Source organism: Artibeus jamaicensis, unplaced genomic scaffold (assembly GCF_021234435.1).
Source record: "Artibeus jamaicensis isolate MK-2021 breed Jamaican fruit bat unplaced genomic scaffold, CSHL_Jam_final contig_1045, whole genome shotgun sequence".
Classification (NCBI taxonomy): Eukaryota; Metazoa; Chordata; class Mammalia; order Chiroptera; family Phyllostomidae; genus Artibeus; species Artibeus jamaicensis.
Window position 1 is genome coordinate 158352 of NW_026521209.1, and position 23408 is coordinate 181759.

The following is a 23408-nucleotide window of genomic DNA, read 5'->3' on the forward strand; positions in this document are numbered from 1 at the left end:
TGGAATACCTCTTTCCAGCCCCTTCTTGCCTGTAAGGTCTCTTTTGAGAAATCCTCTGACAGTCTGATGAGAACTCCTTTGTAGGTGACTGTCCCCTTATCTCTTGCTGCTTCTAGGATTCTCTCTTTCATTTTAATCTTGGCTAATATAATGATGATGTGCCTTGGTGTGTTTCTTCTTGGGTCCAACTTCTTTGGGACTCTCTTAGCTTCCTGTATTTCTTGGAAGTCTATTTTCTTTACCTGATTGGTGAAATTCTCCTTTATTATCTGTTGAAATAAGTTTTCCACTGGTGGCTGTTCCTTTCCCCCTTCTGGTACCCCTATAATTCGGATGTTGGAGCGTTTAAAGATGTCCTAGAGGTTCCTGAGACTCTCCTCATTTTTTTTTAATTCTTGCTTCTTGACTCTTTTCTGTTTGGCCATTATTTGCTTTCTTCTGGTCCACTCCCTTGATTTGAGTTCCAGTTTCCTTTTCATTGCTGTTTGTTTCTTGTTCAATTCCATTCATTTAAATTAGTTTCACCTTCATATGTTTGTCTAATGTGTGGCTATAATCAACCAGATCTGTGAGCATCCTGATCACCAGTGTTTTAAACTGTGCATCTGAGCATGTTTTCATATACCTCTTTGCCCTTTGTATATCCTCCTTGGAGAAATGTCTGTTCAAGTCTTTCGTCCATTTTCTAGTTGGATTTTATGTCTTCCTGGAGTGGAGTTTTATGAGTTCTTTTTTTTTTACTTCTTTTTTAATTTAAAGATTTTATTTACTTATCTTTAGAGAGGAAGGGAAGGAGAGAAACATTGATGTGTGGTTGCCTCTCATGAGTCACCTGCCGGGAATTGACGTGAAACTCAGGCATGTGCCCTGACTGGGTATCGAACCGTGATCATGTGGATCCCAGGTCTGCGCTCAATCCACTGAGCTATGCCAGCCAGGGCTGTATGAGTTCTTTATGCATTTTGGAGATCAAACCCTTGTCCAAGTCATCATTGGTAAATATGTTTTCTCACATTGTTGGTTAACTTTTTATTTTAATGTTGTTTTTTGTAGCCACGAAAAAATTTTTTAATTTGATTAGGTTCCATTTGTTTATTTATTCCTTTATGATCCTTGCTTTAGGGGAGAAAAGCAGTGCTTTTGAAATAATCACTTGAAATAGTGAAACTGACATTCACTGATGCAGTGTATTGTGTTGTGTGAGTGTTAGCTTGTTTTCAAATAACACCTATCCGCTCCAAGTCTCTTTTCTGGAGGCTGGATGATCCAGGTTATAGAATAATCACTGAAACTGAATCCAGAGCCCTTTCAAGAGAATTTCAGATTCCAGCAGCCTATCTCAGGTACCCCTCAGACTCCATTAGCTGCACATCACATCAGGCGCCTGTAGAGAAGTCATTAGAAGTACACACACACATTCACACACTCAAACCCCAGTTTATTCTTAATGTTACATGTAAAAACATGAGAACCTGTGCCTAACTCAGCTCAAACTTCATGGTGCTTCCTCTGTGTTAACTGCTGAAGTGAGTGCAAACAGCAGAGACTCTGGAGCTAGGGCTGCTCTTTCAGGTGCAGGGTCAGTCACAGGGCTTCGTTTATCACCACACGGGGCACACCATCTCCATTTAGTCCTCCAATTAGGGACACTGAAATAAAGTCTGTGGTTAAGAGACCCTACTTGATTCAGAGAGACAAGCATCCTGGTTGTGATAGCTGGAACTTTATAAGAAGATGCTTAGTCTTTGTGCCATAGAGTTATTGTCATTGCTAATTTCTACCATTGATCAGTTTAACACAATTTAAATCACTGAGATATTCCATGTGCACAGTGTTCCATACTATTCACCTTATAATAAATGCCCTTTGCAACCTTGTCCACGTGTCGACATGCAGAGGAAGGTTCATCCCCATCATCATCTTCCTTGGTTTGAGGGTAGTGGTCAATGCAAGGGATGCTCTCTGTGATTTCAAGACAGAATCTCTGCCCATTGTGTATCTGTGCACTGAGAGTTCATCAGTGTTGAGAAAGGTAGTGGGAATAATGAACAAACACATGTAGAGTGTTCTTTAGTTGCCCTGGATATACTCTGTACTTAGCCTGCTCTCTTTCTGCTCCCAATAACGTACCAACTGTCACATCAAGTGACTGACATGAACACCACACAAAACTTGTTGTGGACCATTCTGCCTGGTTCTAGGAATTGTAACTCTACCCTCTGTGGCTAAGGATGAGTAGGCGACCTCTGGAACGTGAGCTGCAGGAGACAAAGCTTGTCTCTGGTAGCAAATGCTGTCTCAGCCTCCTACCCACCCCCAAAGCATGGTCAAAAGTCCTTGATGGGTAAGGCCCCTTAGAGGAGGGACAACCTAGGCCAGACTTGACCACTTGGGAGGCCTTCATGGAAAAACTCAGGGTGCTGCAACAAAGAGCAATGGACTCTCGCCCCCAGGTTTTGACATAGCCCAAGTGCCCCTGTCCTCTGGGAGAAGTACTTCCTGGCTCTAATCCCCTTAAGTCTGAATACTTGATGGGGAGGGGTGCAGCTCCTTGCCTTGCTAGAGCTGTCCTGGGGAAACATCTGACATCTCAAAGACTTCCTAATAAACCTGTGAACTCTTCTCTGCTAAGAGTGCTTTCATTCATATGTTAAGGGTTCAAGCAGAAAACTCTAAAACTCTCTTTCTGACAAACTCTGACTTATACTATGCCCTCAGATTTCTTTGAAATGTTATCTACAGTTTGATCCTTGCCTCCCTGCAGTCCTGTGTATTACAACCCAATTAAACTCCTTGGAGGAAGGGGCTCAGTGACTTTTTCCCCTGAGAAACTGGCCACTGCTCAAGGCCTTGTTCCTCTAGGAAACTGGCCGCCTCTCCACCACAAGCAGAGCACATCATGTCTCAGCCATGAAACTTGTGAGGAAAGTCGCCCCCACAAAAACCATTAATACATAAGGGGATACTATGATCCAGATGCCACACTGTCATTATTATATGCAGTATTTGGGAAGTTTGAAAATATTACATGCTAAGTTAAAATGATCAAATCCAAGTGAAGCCTTTAACACCCTTGGCCAATGCTCCTCGTGAGTGTTGCACCTGCTCACACCTTCAAGTACATATCAGTCATGTCCCTGTGACATGGTGACTGGGAGAACAAATTTCACCTCCAGGGCAACCTCACTCTATGCTGATGTGGTAAATATTGAAAGGGCTCATGGATTAAACTCACTTCTAATGCTGCCTTCTTGCTGCATCTTTTTAGGAGCCTCCCATAATGCCTACTCAGAACATTTTATCTGTGGAAGAAAATAACAGAGAAAAACTGTCCTGGAGCCTTTTTTTCAAGATGGCAATGGAGTAGGATGGAGCAGATTCCAGTTCCTTGTACACAAGAGAGAGAAACCTGTGGGCGGAGGAAAAGCCAGCACACCAGCAGTTGCCCAGCATATATGAAAATAAGGGACCAGAAATCTCGACGGTTACTGAGGAACCAGACGGTAGGGAGACAGCAGTGGTGCAGTAGAGTCTCGGGGATGGAGTAAAGAGAGGAACAGCAGGGAATTCGGGGAGTGCACAGTCTGGGGACTAGTGCTCAGCACACAGTGCCCCTTGATGAATGCCCAGTGTTCTGGACCAGTGACCCGTGCAACTCCCTATTTTGGATTCATCTGGAGGCTGGGGCGTGCCACAACAAAGACAGGAGCAGAAGGGATTTCAGCCGGTGCACAGTTCGGGGGATCAGTACACACCCTGCAGCGCACCTTGACGTGCACACATTGTTTCTAGGTCGGCGGCACCCAGTACTCAAATTGGCTCCCAGCTTTTGGTTCATTTCCCTTAGACTATCTGGAAGCCCCAGGCCTGCTGAGGGGTCCTTGGGAAAGAGCTGAGATCCTCAACTCCCTCCCTTTCTGGCCAAGCAAGGTTGGGTGCCAGGAGAGACTTGTTTGCTAGAGTTTACAGAGAGGGTGCTGAGGACTCTGTGGTTGCCAGCCCCAGAGATCTGATAGGTACAGTGTGGGGCTCTGAATCCGATAGACAGAACTGCCCAGTGGGCTCCATACCCAGCCTGGAAGTGAACCCGAGGTTGGGCAGAGGGCGTGGAGATTCCCCACAGAACAGGGGCAGGTCTGTGCTGGATCCACTAGGAACCAGGTAACGGCAGGTGCAGGTGCCCACGTGCCCCACAACCCGACTCACAGGGGTAACCTCTGGGAAAAGAGTGCTGTGAGGAAATCCTAGTTCCCCATTGTAGGGAGCTGGGGAGAGGCACCAACCTTCTGGTTCCTGAGAGAGGGTTGGCAGAAAAATCACAATAATTAACCCTCAGCCAACTACAGCCAGAAAAACAGGTTTGGCCAGTTTGAAACAAACAAGCAACATTTCCTTTTTTTCCTCTTTTTTCTTTTTTTCAATTTTATTTTACTTTATTTTATTTTATGATTTTTCTTTTTATTTTTTTACTTTTCTTTCTTTTTCCTTTCTTCTCTTTATCTTTTTGCTTTTTAAAAGTAATCTGTTATTTCTTTTAAATTGTGTTACTGTCTTTTAAAATTTTTATTTATTTAACTTTAGAAGAGGAGAGTGGAGGAGAAACATCAATGTATGGTTGCTTCTGGTGTGTCCCCTGCTGGGAACTAGCCCCTGCTAGGAACTGGCCTGCCACCCAGGCATGTGCCCTGACTGGGAATCAAACCGCGAACTTTTGGTTCGCAGGCCCGAGCTCAATCCACTGAGCTACACCAGCCAGGTGAATTACTGTTTTATCATTCGATACTTTTATGCTATTTTTTTGGATTTTCTGTTTTATTCCTTCCTCCTTTCTTTCCAAACTTATTGCTCTTTCCTCCTTTCCCCTACCTTCCTTTTTCTTCCTTTTATTTCTTTCATTCTCTTTTCTTTTTTTTACCCACAAGAAACACAAACAACTTGAAAATATGAAAAGACCAGAGCTGGACCCATAGAAGAGGCCTCCAAACAGTAGAGTCAGAGTGACAAATTGCAATTTGCTGTAAGAGAGAAGCCACAAGTTGCTGCATACTTGAGTAGGTAGAAGCAGAGTTTGACAGAATAAACTAAAGAGACTGCACCACTAAATTTCACAGGCATTCCACCACAGAAGTTCACACCATAAACCAAGGAAGTCAAAACAGATGAATCTAAGAAACTGAGGCTAACAAGAAGTCTCACAAACAATGGGAAGACAAAGAAACAATCTCCAAATGAAAGAAACAAAGGAACCCTCAGAAAGAATGCTAAATGAAATAGAGGGAAATCAACTATCAGATATTGAATTCAAACCACTGGTTGCCAGGAAGTTCACAAAGCTCACAATGAGCTACCAGAAACTACGGGGGAACTATAACGATCTCACCATGAACTATATCAACATAAAAAAGGAAATGGAAACTATTACCAAGGGCCAAGAGGAAATGAAGAATACAATTTCCAAATTGAAGAACACAGTAGAAAGTTTCAAAAGTAGAATAGATGAGGTGGGGAATCGGATTAGCGAGTTGGAGAACAAAGTAGAACTCATCTCGCAGAAAGAGCAAGAAAATGAAAAGAGGCTCAGAAAGAATGAAGAGGGATTAAGAGAAATGCAAGACAATATGAAAGGTAATAATATCTGAATAATAGGAGTAACAGACAGAGAAGAAGAAGAACAAGGGATAGAAAACGTATTTGAAAGAGTAACGAGAGAAAATTTTCCTAATTTGATGAGAGAATAAGTCAAACAAATCCAGGAATCACAGAGAGTCCCAATCAAGAGGAACCCAAGGATGATGACTTCAAGACACATCATCATTAAAATGGCAAAATTCCAAGACAAAGAAAGAATCTTAAAAGGAGCAAGGGAGAAAAAAGAAGTAACATACAAGGTAGTCCCAATAAGGTTAGCTATTGACTTCTCAATGGAAACACTACAAGCAAGAAGAGAATGGCAAAAAGTATTCCAAGTAATGAGAACCAGAGGCCTACAACTAAGGATACTTTACCCATAAAGGCTCTCAATAAAGATAGAAGGCCAAATAAAGAGCTTCCAAGACAAAAGAAGTCTAAAAGATTATGCTTCCATCAAACCAGCCTTACAACAAATACTAAAAGGACTGCTTTAAGGAAAGAAAGGGAAAGAGAGAGGCAGAGAGGAACACAGGTACAAAAATGGCAGTGAATAAGTGCCTATCAATAATAACCATAAAGGTAAATGGATTAAATGGTGCAATCAAAAGACACAGAATAGCTGCATGGATAAGAAAGCATGACCCACACATATGCTGCCTACAAAAGACCCACCTCAGGACAAAAGACCATCACAGACTAAAAGTGAAAGGCTGGAAACAAAATGTCTAAATGGGCAAGAAAAAAAAAAGCTGGGATAGCAATTCTCATATCTGACAAAATAGACTTCAAAAAAAGGGCCATAAAGAGAGAATCAGAAGATCACGTCATAATACTCAAGGGAAGAATCCACCAAGAAGACATTAACATCATAAATATATATGCATCCAACATAGGAGTACCCAAATATATACAGAAAATCTTAGAGGAATTCAAGAAAGATATTGACAGAAACACAATTATAGAAGGGGATTTTAACACCCCACTATCAAAAATGGAAAAAGCTAAGACAATCAACTGTATGGGAAAACATATTTGCCAATGATACCTCAGACAAAGGTTTAATCTCCAAAATATACAAAGAACTTACACGACTCCACTCTAAGAAGACACTCAACCCAATTAAAAAATAGGAAAAGGACTTGAAGAGACACTTTTCCAAGGAGGATATACAGAACATCCAGAGACACATGAAGAGATGCTCAATATCGTTAGCTATCAGAGAGATGCAAATTAAAACCACAATGACTTACCACTTTACACCAGTCAGGATGGCTATCATAAACAAAGCAACAAACAACAAATGATGGAGAGGGTGTGGGGAAAAGAGGTTATTAGTCCTCTGTTGGTGGGAATACAGACTGGTACAACCATTATGGAAAACAGTATGGAATTTTCTCAGAAAAATAAAAATCGACCTGCCTTTTGAACCAACTATTTCTCTGCTAGGATTATTTCCTAAGAATCCTAAAACATCAATGTCAAAAACCTATGCACCACAATGTTCATGGAAGCACAATTTACAATAGCCAAGAGTTGGAAGCAACCTAGGTGCCCATCGGTAAATGAGTGTATCAAAAAATTGTGGTATATATACACAATGGAATTCTATGCAGCAGAGAGAAAGAAAGAGCTACTACCCTTTGCAACAACATGGATGGAACTGGAAAGCATTATGCTGAGTGAAATAGGCCAGGTGTTGAAAGACAAATACCATATGATCTCACCTTTAACAGGGAGCTAAACAACAAAACAAACAAACAAGCAGAATAAGAACACAAACACTGAAATACAGAACAAGGACACAGTGACCAGAGGGGAGAGGGAAGGGAAGTTAAGTGGAAAAAGGGGGAGGGATTTAGAGGAACAAATAGGAAGGACACAGGGACGAGAACTAAGGGGTTTGGAAATGGGAGGGAGGTAGTGAGCAAGGAGTGGGGCAGGCTGGGATGGGAGAAATAGACAAAAAAACTGTACTGGAAGAATAACTAAATAAAATTTTTAAAAAATGGACAGATATTCCAAACAAAATATCAACAAATACATTACGGTATTAAACAACACCCTTGATTAAATGGACTTAATGGATATACATGGAGCCCTTTATCCCAAAGAGGCTAAATACACATTCTTTTCAAATGCACATGGAATATTCTCTGAGATAGACCACATGATAGGACACAAAAGGAGACTCAACAAATTCAAGAATATTGAAATCATACCAAGCATTTTCTCTGACCACAAGGGACTGAAATTGAAAACTAACCCCAAAGGAAAATAAACCCAAAACACCCAAAATCATAGAGACTGAATGATATGCTATTAAACAATGAATGGGTCAAGAATGAAATTAGGGAAGAAATCAAAAAGTTCCTGGAAACAGATAAAAATGATCTCACAACAACCCAAAACTTATGGGACACAGCGAAGGCAGTCCTGAGAGGGAAGTTGAGAGCCATACAGGCCTATCTAAAGACGACAGAAATATTTCAAACAAACAACATTACCCTACGACTGTAAGAACTCGATGAACAACAACAAAAAGAGCCCAGAGCAAGAAGAAGGAAGGAAATAACCAAGATCAGAGCAGAACAAAATGACATAGAGACTAAAAGTACAATTCCAAGGATCAGTGAATCCAGGAGCTGGTTCTTTGAAACGATAAATAAAATAGACAAGCCTTTAAGTAGGCTCATCAAGAAAAGAAGACAGTGGACACAAATAAACACAATCGGAAATGAAAGAGGAGAGATTACAACTGATACCACAGAAATAGAAATGGTTGTAAGAAATTACTATGAAGAACTGTATGCCAGGAAATTTGAAAACCTAGGGGAAATGGACACATTTCTAGAAAAATATAATCTCCCGAAACTCAATGAAAAAGAAGCAGAAAACCTGAATAGACCAATAACAGCAAAATAAATTGAAGCAGGAATCAAAAAAACTCCCATCACACAAAAGTTCTGGACCAGATGATATCAGAGGAGAATTCTACAAAGCATTTAAGGAAGAGCTAACTCCTGTTCTTCACAGACTATTCAAAAAAATCCAAATAGATGAAAGACTCCCAAAATTTTTTTATAAAGCCAGCATCATCCTAATTCCAAAACCATATAGAGACAAAACAAAAAAAGAAAATTTCAGGCCAATATCGTTGATGAACATAGACGCTAAAATCCTCCACAAAATATTGGCAAATCGCATCCAACACTTAATCAATAAGATCATACATACACCATGACCAAGTGGGATTCATCCCAGGGATGCAAGGATGGTTCAATACTCGCAGTCAGTAAATGCGATACATCACATAAACAAAAGCAAAGACAAAAAACACATGATCATATAAATAGATGCGGAAAAAGCTTTTGATAAGGTACAACACCCATTTATGATAAAAACACTCAGCAATGTGGGAACAGAGGGAGCATTCCTTAATATAATAAAGGCCATAGACTTCCGCCAAGGTGGAGGCATAGGTGGATAAGCTGTGTCTTCTCACACAACCAAGTTTAGAGACAACTAAATATTAGCAATAGAAAACACAGCCGGAACACAGAAAATTGAACTTTTCGGAAGTCTGTTAACAACAAATTCTTCAGCCTGACCAGTAAGAGGCGAAACCAGCAGCTGGTGGAGCGGGGTTGCACAGGAAAACTCAGTCAGACGGACTCAGGTGCGCGGAATCCAGGTGCAGGGTTGGACCTAGTAAGGGACCGAGCAAGTGACCAAATGAGCAACCGCTGGGAAACAGCGAGGGAGCAGGGCTGCTGGTTGACTGTGGTCGTGCATTTGTGCGTGGATAGACAAGCAAGGGAGTCGGCGATTGGACCTGGACCTAGCCGGTCCCCGCGGTAAGCGGCAGGGAGGGCGCCACCATTTCCCTGCTCTGACCACACCTCCACATACAGCATCAAAACCCAGCAACTCTGAGTGGCCCCCCCCCCCCTGCTTCCACCAAAGCCGCCAATTCCCCGCGCTGACCACTCTGCCACATACAGCGTCACATACCAGCGACCTGGTAGTCCAAGGCTCTGCTCCTCACACTTAAAGGGCATGAATAGACCAAAAATGGCTCAAGAAGATCTCAAAGACCCAGAGCCTATAAATCTAAGCGATGAAGATATAGCAAAACTCTCAGACGCACAGTTTAAAACACTGGTGATCAGGATCCTCACAGAACTGGTTGATTATGGCCACAAATTAGACAAATATATGAAGGCGAAACTAATTGAAATAAATGGAATTGCACAGGAAACCAATAGCAATGAAAAGGAAACTGGGAGTCAAATCAATGGAGTTGACCAGAAGAAAGCAAATAATGGCCAAACAGAAAAGAGTCAAGAAGCAAGAATTCAAAGAAATGAGAAGAGTCTTAGGAACCTCCAGGACATCTTTAAACACCCCAACATTTAAATTATAGGGGTACCAGAAGGGGGAAAGGCACGGCCACCAGTGGAAAACTTATTTGAACAAATAAGAAAGGAGAATTTCCCCAATCTGGCAAAGGAAATAGACTTCCAGGAAATCCAGGAAGCTCAGAGAGTCCCAAAGAAGTTGGACCCAAGAAGGAACACACCAAGGCACATCATAATTACATTAGCCAAGACTAAAATGAAGGAGAGAATCCTAGAAGCAGCAAGAGATAAGGGGACAGGCATCTACAAAGGAGTCCCCATCAGACTGTCAGAGGATTTCTCAAAAGAGACCTTACAGGCAAGAAGGGGCTGGAAAGAGGTATTCCAAGTCATGAAATCCAAAGACCTACAACCAAGATTGCTCTATCCAGCAAAACTTTCATTTAGAATGGAAGGACAGATAAAGTGCTTCTCAGATAAGATCAAATTCAAGGAGTTCATCACCACCAAGCCCTTATTATATGAAATGTTAAAGGGACTTATCTAAGAAAAAGAAGTGAAAGAAACATGAACAGTGAAAAAACAACAAACTCACAGTTATTAACAACCACACCTAAAACAAAAGCAAAGTAAAAGGACAGCTAGATCAGGAGTGGAAACGTAGGAATGAAGATCTCAAGGAGGGTTAGCAACAGGGGAGTGGGAGGAGGAGAAGGGGAGAGAAGGTACAGAAAATAAGTAGCATAGACAGTAGATAGAAAATAAATGGGGAGGGCAAGAATAGCATGGGAAATATAGAATCCAAAAACTTGAGACACATGGTCATAAACTAAAGGGGGGGTAATGGTGGGGACGAGGGGGTAAGGTGGAGGGGAATGAAGGGGGGAATAGAAAAACTGTAACAGCATAATCAATAAAAAATTTAAAACAATAAAATAAAGGCCATATATGACTTAAAGCCAATATCATACACAAGGGGCAAAAAATAAGTATTTTCCATTAAGAACAGAACAAGACAAGAATGTCCACTTTCACCATTTCTTTTCAATATACTACTAGAAGTTTTAGCCAGAGCTATCAGACAAGAAAAGAAAATAAAAGGCATCCAAATAGGAAAGGAGGAAACAAAACTGTCACTGTTTGCATATGACATGATAGTGTACATGGAAAATCCTATAGACTCTACTCAAAAACTGCTCAAACTAATAAATGAATTTGGTAAAACAGGGGGTAACAAAGTCAATATCCAGAAATCAAAGGCATTTTTACATACTAAGAATAAGTCAGCAGAAGCAGAAATCAAGAAAAAATACCATTTGATATAGCAAAAACAAAAAAATATATATACAGGAATAAACCTAACTAAGGAGGTGAAACACCTGCATGCCAAAAACTACACAGCCCTGAAGAAACAAATCAAGGAAGACAGAAATAAATGGAAACATATACCGTGTTCATGGATTGGAAGAATTAACATCATCAAAATATCCATACTACCCAAAGCAATTTACAGATTCAATGCAATACCTATTAAAGTACAAATGGCATATTTCACAGATATAGAACAAACACGTCAAAAATGTATATGGAACCACAAACAAGCCTGAATAGCAGCTGCTATTTTGAGAAAGAAGAGCAAAGTAGGAGGAATCACAATACCTGATATTGAATTTATTACAAGGCCACTGTAATCAAAACAGCATGGTACTGGCATAAAAACAGGCACATAGACCAATGGAACAGAACCGAGAGCCTCGAAATAAACCTAACTCTCTAGAGGCACTTAATATTAGAAAAATAAGACAGTAACATAAATTGAACTAAAAATAGCCTCTTCAACAAATGGTGTTGGGGGAACTGGACAGCTACATGCAAAAAAATGAAACTTGAGCACCGACTTACACCATACACCAAAATAAATTCAAGGTGGATAAAAGACTTAAATATAAGCTATGAAACTATTAAAATCCTGGAGGAAAACATTGCCAAAAAATCTCAGATATTTCACGCACCAACTTTTTTACTGATATGTCACCTAGAGCAAGGGACATAAAGGAAAGAATACACAAATGGGATCTCATCAAAATAAAAAGCTTCTGCATGGATAAAGAAAATAGTATTAAAATAAAAAGACAACCAAGTGTATGGGAAAACATAATTGCCAATGATACCTCAGACAAGGGTTTAATCTCCAAAATATACAAAGAACTTACAAGACTCCACTCTAAGAAGACAAATAACCCAATTAAAAAATGGGAAAAGGACTTGAACAGACACTTCTCCAAGGAGGACATACAGAACATCCAGAGACACATGAAGAGATGCTCAATATCGCTAGACATCAGAGAGATGCAAATTAAAACCACAATGGGATACCACCTTACATCAGTCAGAATGGCTATCATAAACAAAGCAACGAACAACAAATGTCGGAGAGGTTGTGGGGAAAAGGGGTCCCTAGATCACTGTTGGTGGGAATGCAGACTGGTACAACCATAATGGAAAACAGTATAGAATTTTCTAAAAAACTAAAAGTGGACCTGCCTTATGACTCAGCAATTCCATTGCTGGAACTATAACCTAATAATCCTAAGAGATCACTCCAAAAGAACCTATGCACCCCAATGTTCATAGCAGCACAATTTACAATAGCCAAGAGCTGGAGGCAACCTAGGTGCCCATCAGTAAATGAGTGGACCAAAAAATTGTGGTACATATACACAATGGAATTTTATACAGCAGAAAGAAAGAAAGAGCTCATGCCCTTTGCAACAGCTTGAATGGAACTGGAGAGTATTATGCTGAGTGAAATAAGCCAGGGAGTGGAAGACAAATACCATAAGATCTCACCGTTAACAGTAAGCTAAATAACAAAACAAACAAGCAAGCAAAATAAAAACAATGACACTGAAATTAAGAACAGGTGGATAGTGACCAGAGGGGTGAGGGGAGGGTATTTCAGGGGGAAAAAAATGAAGGATTTACAGGAACTAGCATGAAGGACACATAGACAACTACTAAATGGGGTGGAAATTTAAGGGAGGTGGGGGTATGAAGGGTCGGCTGGGAAGGAAGTAAAAGAAAGAATATTGTAGTTGAAAAATAATTTTAAACATAAATAAATTAATTAATTAAAAAAACTGTCCTGGAACATCACTGGAAGAACACCCATGAGGTACCTTTTACAACACAAACAGCAATGAAAATCTAGACAGTCAACCTGTGTGGTCATATTACACTACAGTCCTAATCTTTTCTGGTTGTGGTAACAAAGTCCTGTGGCCTGGGACATTGGTCAAGAAAAGAAATCTATTACTCACAGATCTGGGTGTGAAAAATCCAAGAATAGATGCTGACCGTTTAGGTGACTGGTGAGAATCCACTTTTTAGATGGCTGTTAACTCTAATCTCAGAGGACAGATGGGGCAAAGCAGCTTTCTCAATTCTGCCTCATGAAGGCCCTGACTCCATTCATCAGAGCTCCACTCTGGGACCCACTCTTGTCCTGAGGCCAGGCATTGTAACACCATTACATGAGTCTCAAATTTTAATGTATGAGATTTTGAGTGACACAGTCACTCATAGGAGCACAAAAGGAATCAAATCATATTTCTGCCCAGTTGGAAGGCCACTCCAGCAGACTTCCCCAAACTGAGGATCTGTATAGTCCTCTGGAAACTTCTTGTCTTTGGAAGTAGAAATGGGATACAAGTCCTTCAGACCAAACTGAATATCTTGTATAATGAACAGGTTCCAGCCTAAATTTTGAGCTAAGTTGACCATATAATTTATTGTTATTTTCTCTTTTTGCTTACATATAAAATTGTTCTCATTTTCTAGGGGCTGAATTTGTTTTCTACTCATAATGGTTGTTTACTCCATGTTCTCATTAATGATTCCTAGGAATTTGGTGGAATAAGTAAGGATCTTTTTTTTTTCCATGTTGGATGCTTACATGGTAAGATTCATCCCTCACTCTCCTCTTGTGTACAGGTGGGAAATATATAGAGAAAGCAGTGATTCTCTCTAGTTCCATATAGGTGGGAGATTAGAACCATGCAAACCCAACCTGTGAGCGGGAACCTCCTCAACCTTGTCATGGATGAACAATAAAAACCAGAACAAGCTTCCTTACATGATGTGAAACAGCCATTCCTGACTTGCTAAAAAGTGTGCCCTGCTCTCATAGGACTCCACAATGAAGTGGAAACTATTTCATAGTCCCTCTTTATGAGTGACATCATCATCCTGGACACCTGTACCAAGTTAGAGTGGAGGTTGCTCTATATGTGCATGATGTCAACTGCTATTGGTCATCATGAACATGCAGTCAGGTCAATACTGTCTTCCCCAGGGTACTTGTCCTCTGGCATTGGGCTCATATGCTTTTTTCCAACCATTCAGCATGCATGTGTTCGCTGCTGGCCGGCTTGGACTCTGAGCTGTGTGGGGCTGGGCTGCACTGTTTGGTTCAATAGAGCCTCATGTTGGATTTATCTGATGTGGATCATGAAGATATGATAATTCAATGGTGATTCACTAGGATAAAATTAAGCAAATGTAGGTGAATTCTGCTTCCTGTGCAGGTGGAAATGTTTTTCTTCTATTACAGCAGGCCTGTGCAATTCACATGGTAAAGATGTCAGCACAGAATAATGAAAAACTGAGGTTCCCTGAGAGAAATTGATGTGTGTTGAATTAACCCCACACCTGCCAGGATGCCAACAGTTAATGTGCATTTGCAGCTGTTCCTGAAATGAACCCAGTACTTAATGTGACCTGATTGCCCCCTGGTGTCCTGAGTGTCCCTTGCAGCGCAGCTGGCTTGTCTACTTCAGGGAAGTTTGTGTCTGGGCTCACGGTGACTTTCCCTCACTGTGTCTCTAGCACAGTAATACACGGCTGTATCCTCAGCTCTCAGGTTGTTCATTTGCAGGTAGAGCTCATTTTTGCCATTGTCTCTGGAGATGGTGAATCGGCCTTTCACAGAGTTGGCATAGTATGTGCTACTACCATCACTATTAATTGCTGAGACCCACTCCAGCCCCTTTCCAGGAGCCTGGCGGACCCAGCTCATCCAGTAGCTACTGAAGGTGAATCCAGAGGCTGCACAGGAGAGTCTCAGAGACCCACCAGGCTTCACCAAGCCTCCCCCAGACTCCACCAGCTGCACTTCACTCTGCACACCTGCAAACACAAAGATATCAGGTCAATAAACTCTTGCCCATCCACCTTATCTTTCAGATGTATCCACTCACATACTCAGTGTCTTCCATTCTCTAGAGATTACCTGTTAAAACAGCAACAAGGAAAACCCAGCTGAGCCCAAATATCATGATGAGTGGTCTGTGTTCTGTCCTGACAAGACTTCAGGAACACCTGGGGATCCAGGGGTGGGGTCCTATTTCAGAGCTGCAGACTTTGGGCTGGGCTGCTTTTCATGAGCAGAGGCACTCTATTTGCATACCCTCTTACTACATAGAGAGATATGGGGCTGGATGTTGACCTAAAGGACATAGTCCCAGAGAGTGACATATCAAAGTATACATCTCTGTTACCAATTACTTCTCACATTTGACCTTGTACTGGTCCATGAGATGTGTACATGACCAAGGAGAGTGAATTTTCATGAATGAGAGGTTTTTAAAATAAGAGATGTCTTTCAAATTCAGCAATAATGAACACACCAAGGAAATCAATGCGCATGATGACCACAGGGAGCATTAAAATTCCAGGAGGTTCCTGTTCTTGTCACGGGAAGTTCCATGTGTCTTATTTCCACTACAAAGCTATCACACTATGAACTAAGGAGAGAGTGTGACCCTAGAGCTCGTGGACACAGTGTTGGAGGAGATGGAAGGTCTGTGTGGTTTTTTTGGAGACAGAAGCTGGAACCCTTCACAGAAGCGGGCCGTGTGGCCTGGAACATATTTTTCTAGTGGAGTTTGGTGCTGGAAATGCAGAATGTTCACAGCCTCATTTTTGTTTTCATATCCTAGACTCTGGAAAAACTAGGTTCACACATTTCGGATGCAAAAGAAAGTCAGTCATAAGTACATGTGCTTATGTGAAGATTTATGTAGAAATTTAATATTAAAAAAATAAAATAAATTTAATCAAATTTAAAAAAAAGAAATTGGGGAGTAAGTATGTTGAAATTTTAAGAATTAGATTATATAAAACCTTGGTGAAAACAATGAATAGAAAATAACAGGTATAAATAAAATCATACTTTATATGAAGAGCATTCTTTTCTTTATCCATAGATTGCAGGATGAATAAATCATTCGAATAACCTCTCATTACTGGAGCTGGTGTATCCGACATCATTTTAAAATGTCCATCATTGCAGGTTCAGCGTGATGGTATTAGGATCTATGTTTACATGAATCTTCAATGCAGCTGTTATCAGGGAACAGGGAAGGGAGCATAATGGAGACCTCTGATTCTTTTACAGTTAATTTCATAAGAACCATCTCCTCTCTTTCACATTCTGTATTCATGTCTCCACGTGACCCATGGGAGTTTGTGACCATGGCCATACTTGACAGGAATCCTCTGAACTTGAACCTGATGTACTGATAGTATCGATGCGCAAAATGGAAAACAGTACTCCATGCATGGTGATGAATTTCTATGAATGGTGAGTGAAGCTGGTTTGAACTGACAGTTTTACACTGAGCTCTAGAATGTACAAGAAAAATGTTTGTAGATTTTAGTGCCAGGTGTGCGATAATTGTTTCAGTTGTCACATGAAGATAGTACAGGCTAGATATGGGTCTTCTACTGTCAAGGGCATCCCTATGATGCTCCTTGCTGTGTGAGGACATCAGTACTAGCTCAGAAACAGGGGTACTCACAGGCCTTTGAGATCATGTGAGGAGAATCCACAGGAGCTCACCCTGAGGGAGGGCTGAAAGAATGCTGTGATATCACTGACTATGCCGGATCTTGGACTTTGCTAGCAGACTGTCATGTGTGTGATGCTGGGCCAGAGACAACATCAAAATCCCCCTTTACTTTCACATACTTACTTTTCTCCAAGCACATTTCCAGTTTTCACAAATAAGCAAATGTCCTAGAACTTGCTCTGCAACACCTTGTCCAGATACCCAAAGGTAACACTGACCAAAGATTCCCAAATGGCACCTCAAAGAAATACTTCATTCAGGGATTGAGGAGGCTCCAAATGTGCCCCCTGCACAATGACAACAAATAACAGGAGCCCTTTTATTGCACCTTCCCTGCTTCTTTTCTGCTATGTATCTGGTCTGCTGAAACTTTCCCTGAGTTTCTGATATGCCTGTAGCAGCATCAGTCCTGGTCTCAGATCCTACCTCTGTGTGAGGAAGTCAGGAGGTCAATCACTCTGTCATCTCCTCTGCTCAGCCAAACTGCCCCACCCATCGTGGTCTGTGACACATTCAGCAAGTGGGTCATCACACTGTGTCTCTCACACATTAATACATGGCCAAGTTCTTGGCTTTGAGACTGCTAAGCCCTATGCAAGCTCTGCTCATGGACATGACTGCAGGCATGGTGACTCTGCCCTAGAACTTCTATGTGTACTTTCTTCCACTATCATTGGGGTGCTTCTCCCCATCCAATCAAGCCCTTTTACTCAGGCCTTTGCACCCAGTGCATCCAGTAGCCTGTGAAGATGTATCCAGAAGCCTTGCAGGAGAAATTCACTGAAGCCCCAAGCTTCCTCACCTCAGCCTCAAACTGCACCAGTTGCACCTGGGATGGGTCACCTGTGGAAAGGAGATTGGAGTTTGGGGAAATGTCCCTTGCCTGTCCTTGGTCTCATCATCAACCCAGAGACTGGAGAGTATCTTCCATACAGCCACTGCCACCAGGAAGAGGGCTCTCCCTTTCCAGTCTATGGTGAGTAATTGTGCCATCAAGACTCCTGGAGGGAAGTGTGTTGCCATGTGTGATGCTTTCAGGGCCCAGACACACTTATATTCCATCTTGTCTACCTCTCTTCTCTGAATATTCAGGAGGCACAATGTTTAATAGCTGAAGTCCTTACCTGAGCTGAGAGAAGTTGGAGGACACAGAGACCATATTCAATGGAACTCTGATAGACCCAGTCCTAATTTCTGTGTGAGGATATGTGTCCCCTGCCAGGTCCCTAAGTTCTGCAAAGAAAAAGCTCCTCTCCCTGAAAAATAAGCCCCCAATGAACATGGTTCTCATTGTTAACCAACCTTTGAGTAGCATAGAGACACCTGGGCCAGTCTGGCCCTGGTACATGAATGTCTTATTACTGAGCCAGTGTGTCAATAAAATTCTCCACCTAGTGAGTAAATAAAAATTATCCCTGTGTCCAGCCCCTTACAATTGAGATATAAAGAAGCCATAGAAATGCCCTTATTGGCTGTGGTCCTCATGCCTTATACTTTTGTAAATGCTCCAATGGAATAGAGTATTTAGAGTCACCTCATGTCCGCCTCTACTTTAGATGTTTTTTATTGGAGGAGGAAGATGCAGGACCTCAGAGAAAATTCCTTCCTAGCTCCCTCTCCACCTGATCCTGGGTCTGCTGGCCTCAGCTCCTGGGTCCCATGTGCACCCTGCTGCCCAGCCTGGGTCCTGCAGTTGTGGGTCCTGTCTGAGCTCAGAGCGCATGGATATCTCATTGGCAGTAGTTGAGAATTGAAGATAGTACCCTGACTTTAGGATGCTCCCACAAGGACACCAAGTGTTTTGACATCTCTAGGCACAGAGAACTGATCTTACTCAACCCCAGTGACTCTGCAAGGAACCTACAAAGCAGGGCTCTGTTTCCCACCAGGAAGCCCCTTTCCTAGAGCTGCCTGATGCACTGATACTGCCACCATTTCTGAGTCTGGAACTTCTCGGGCTTTTTGGAGCCCTCTTGTGTCCTCAAATTTCTCCATTTGAAGGTCCCATCTGAGGACCCTACATGAGGTCCTAATCCCACCACTTTTCTATTGTTCAGTTATTCACACATACACACACATTGATGATTTTCATGGTAATGCTATTGAAGTTTCCATTCTCCTCTGTTCCTACCATATGGGCTGGGCCTCCACATGAATTCTAGGCCCGACTGTTACTTGCTTGGCGAGTGAGATCAACTCTGGAAGGGACACCCTGGTTTTTCTTATTCTATCAATTCTCCATCATGCTGGTTGTCTTTCCTTCTGATCACCTGCCTTCAGGACCTCAGCATCCCACACAGAAACAGAACCACTGCTCATTGACCCTCCAGTTGTACCAATCAGGGGCTGTAGGAACCAACATCTCCTTCTGTATCTAGGTTTCTGGTTCAACCATCGTTGACATTCCTGCACTGATCAAGTCATCAGAGGTGATTACTCAGGCCCTGCTGGTCATTACTCAGGCCCTCTTTCCAAGCTGGTCTTCTCTGGTATCAGTCATGGAACAGCTGTGTGATGTTTCTTATGTGGACTCCATGTCCTCAAATCTAGCTGCCTAGCAGGCACTGAGTTTTCAATTCCTAAACACAGGCATCTATTCTGGTTTTCACTGGCTGAGGAATGTGACAGTTGGTTTCTACATAGGATAGTAGGAGAAAGTCCCCATTTCCACAGGATTGGGGACTCGTGCTAGATTTATCAAGCATGTGTCAGTTCTGTGTGCCACCAAGTCACTGGATTCACTGCATAGTTAACTTTAATATTGATATTGTCAATATCATGTATTACTACCCTTCACTTCTATATCAAGAAAACATACATCTTGGCAAATACTCACAATAATTTGATTACTCAAATACATCTTTCTGTTTGTTTGTTTGTTTGTTTGTGCGTCATGGGTCTGTGCATCATGGATATTCCCGTATGAGAGTGGGTTGCAGTTGGATATTACCTGAAATAAATATGGAGAAAAATAATTTGCAAGATCAATCACTGAGGATTTGTGCCCTTGGCTTGTCATCAGCTTAGTCTGCTGATGCTGTCACAGTGAGCTCTCATGTCACACAGTACTGCTCATTTTACCCTCAATGATCTCTGAGTCATCACAAAGTTAACAGACAAATACACTGGGGATATCAGGAAACAGCTTTGAAATTTTTAGCATGACATTAATGGGATCCTCCCTCATGGCCACCGATTTCCCAGTACTGTTTCAAGTAAACATAGGAGTGGGCTCTCATGGGCACATTGTCTATGACAGGTACAATTGCATGCCCTCTTCTTTACACAGCATAGCTCATGGTCCTCCAGAGAAGCAAACAAAAATGCACATTTGCATTTACATTTATTAGGAACTGATGTTCATATTCTGGACAGTGAGACCTTCCAAATTGCAATGAGCTGTGGTGGCTGGCAGCAAACACAGGAGAGCTGCCGTTGAAACTCAACCTGAGTTAAAGGCTGAGAACCAGTCTGTTCAGTACAGGTGAAGACCACTGTTTCACCTTTACACTTTTTCAGTATCCAGCATATGAGTAAGAAGAGCTTCATTTTCCCTTCTTCACTGTTTGTTCCAGTCAGCCATTCAGTGGTGTGGAGGGTGCTCACCCACACTGAGGAGAACCATCTGCTTCACTGCACGACCAATTCAAAGTTAAGTTCACGTGTAAACACACTATTGACAGATGCAAGAATTACTTTCAGGTAAATGTTTGGCACCTTGTCGTCTACTCAAACCGACACAAAAATCAGAAGACACAACACAGATATTTAGGGGAACAGTTTCTTGGATCTTGGTTACATGAGTCTGTTCAATATGTTTAGATGGGGAAGCAACCACTTTAGACTCACTGCGGTGAATACTTTCTTATGTATCTGCATGTTGAGTGCAAAATGGAGAGGAAGCTCTGGTCATGAGATTAAAATTGCTCCTGAAGAAGCCCTCTGTTTGGGCCAGCTCTGTGTGGTTTCCAAGATTGCAGCCCCATGAGAGCAAGCTCTGAAATGGGCTAGTAAGTCTCCCAGGAAAATCACATAACACAGGTCACAAACATGACCTGACTCTAACTCTGAGTGTTCCCATGGGAATCAGGCATGAAATGTGCATCCTATCCTTTGAAGCTTGCTCTGCTTTGTTTTGTATAGCCCTGGCGATATGAACCACATATTTAAATTCAAGGCATATGGAGTAAACACCTTATCTCATGAAACACAGCTTAAAGATCCCCTGACATCAGTATGTCTAACAGACCCTGACCTATGACAGATCTCTGTGTTCCCTCAATTGTTATCTATAGATAATACCTGTTTTTCTATGACTATAGCCTTTTGACATTGACTGATGAGCTATGTGTGTATGCTGTATATACCTACACATACCATCCCCAATAAAAGCCATTTGGGAGAAGGGCTTGGGGCATTGTCCACTAGAGGGAATTGACAACCCCTTTCTCTCTGGAACAGCAAGGTTATTTCCAGAATGATGGATTTACCATCTACAGCAGACAGGAGGATTCTGCTGGACAAAATTCCTCTCTCACCTTGTGTCCTGAGTGTCCAATGCAGCCCAGCTCTCCTGTAACCTGGAGGTAGGTTTGTCAGGTCTTATGCTGACTCCCCTCACTTTGTCTGTCACGTAGCAATACATGGCCATGACCTCAGTTCTCAGGCTGTTCATTTTCAGGTAGAGCTCATTCTCTGCATTGTCTCTGGGGATTTCCAATCAACCTTTCACAGAGTTGGCGTAGCATATGGTATTTCCATCAATTTTAAAAATATATTTTATTGATTATGCCGTTACAGTTGTCCTATTCCCCCCTATATTCCCTTCCACCCTGCACACGCAACCCTCACCATTCCCCCCTTAAGTTTATGTCCATGTGACACAAGTTCTTCAGATTCTATATTTCCCATACTATTCTTGCCTTTGTCCCTGTCTATTTTCTACCTACCCTCTATGTTACTTATTCTCTTTACATTCTCCCTTCTTCTCCTCCTCCCATTCCCCTGTTCCTAACCCTTCATGTGATCTCTATTTCTATGGTTCTGCTCCTGATCTAGCTGTTCTCTTAGTTTGCTTTTCTTTTAGGTGTGGTTGTTAATAACTGTGAGTTTGCTGTCCTTTCACCGTTCATATTTTTATCTTCTTTTTCTTAGATAAGTCCCTTTATTTTTTTTATTGATTATGCCATTACATTTGCTCTATTCCCCCCTCCCTTCCCCTCCACCCTGCATACCCCTCCCCCACCATTTCCCCCTTTAGTTCATGAACATGTGTCTCAAATTCTTTAGATTCTGTATTTCCCCTACTATTCTTGCCCTCCCCCTATCTATTTTCTATCTACTGTCTATACTACTTATTTTCTGTACCTTCTCCCCCCTTCCCCTCCTCCCACTCCCCTGTTGCTAACCCTCCATGAGATCTTCATTTCTATGGTTCTGCTCCTGATCTAGCTATCCTCTTAGTTTGCTTTTGTTTTAGGTGTGGTTCTTAATAACTGTGAGTTTGCTGTCCTTTCACTGTTCATCTTTTTTATCTTCTTTTTCTTACGTAAGTCCCTTTAACATTTCATATAGTAAGGGCTTGGTGATGATGAACTCCTTGAATTTGGTCTTATCTGAGAAGCACTTTATCTGTCCTTCCATTCTAAATGAAAGTTTTGCTGGGTAGAGCAATCTTGGTTGTAGGTCTTTGGTTTTCATGACTTGGAATACCTCTTTCCAGCCCCTTCTTGCCTGGAAGGTCTCTTTTGAGAAATCCTCTGACAGTCTGATGGGAACTCCTTTGTAGGTGACTGTCCCCTTAGCTCTTGCTGCTTCTAGGATTCTCTCCTTCATTTTAATCTTGGCTAATGTAATTATGATGTGCCTTGGTGTGTTCCTTCTTGGGTCCAACTTCTTTGGGACTCTCTGAGCTTCCTGGATTTCCTGGAAGTCTATTTCCCTTTGCCATCTTGGGGAAATTCTCCTTTATTATTTGTTCAAATAATTTTTCAACTGGTGGTTGTGCCTTTCCCCCTTCTGGTACCCCTATAATTCGGATGTTGGAACGTTTAAAGATGTCCTGGAGGTTCCTAAGCTTCTCCTCATTTTTCTGAATTCTTATTTCTTCATTCCTTTCTGTTTGATCATTTTTTTCTTCCGTCTGGTCCTCTCCCTTGATTTGAATCCCAATTTTCTTTCCATTACTATTGGTATCTTTTGTATCAGCATTCATTTCAATTAATTTAGCTTCCATATGTTTCTCTAATTTGTGACTAAAATCCACCAGTTCTGTAAGGATCTTTATAACCAGTGTTTTGAACTGTGCATCTGAAAGACTGGCTATTTCTTCATCACTTAGGTCTATCGGTTCTGGGGCTCTAAGTTGTCCTAGAGCCATTTTTTGGTCTATTCGTGCTGTTAAGTGAGCGGAGCGAAGCCTTAGTTGTTTACCAGGACGGGGCGACCCAGGTCGCTGGTTTGTGACGCTGTGTGTGGGGGCGGGGTCAGAGAGGGAGCAATGGTGTTC

At 41.8% G+C, this 23408-nt stretch overlaps 1 gene segment (V, D, J or C); it reads right to left on the minus strand.

The window, feature by feature from the left end:
* Positions 1 to 14823: 14823 nt before the first annotated feature.
* Positions 14824 to 15422, minus strand: LOC119054842 (immunoglobulin heavy variable 3-74-like). The segment is given in 2 exon segments: positions 14824 to 15176; positions 15280 to 15422. Coding segments are annotated over 2 exon segments (399 nt in total).
* Positions 15423 to 23408: the final 7986 nt, after the last annotated feature.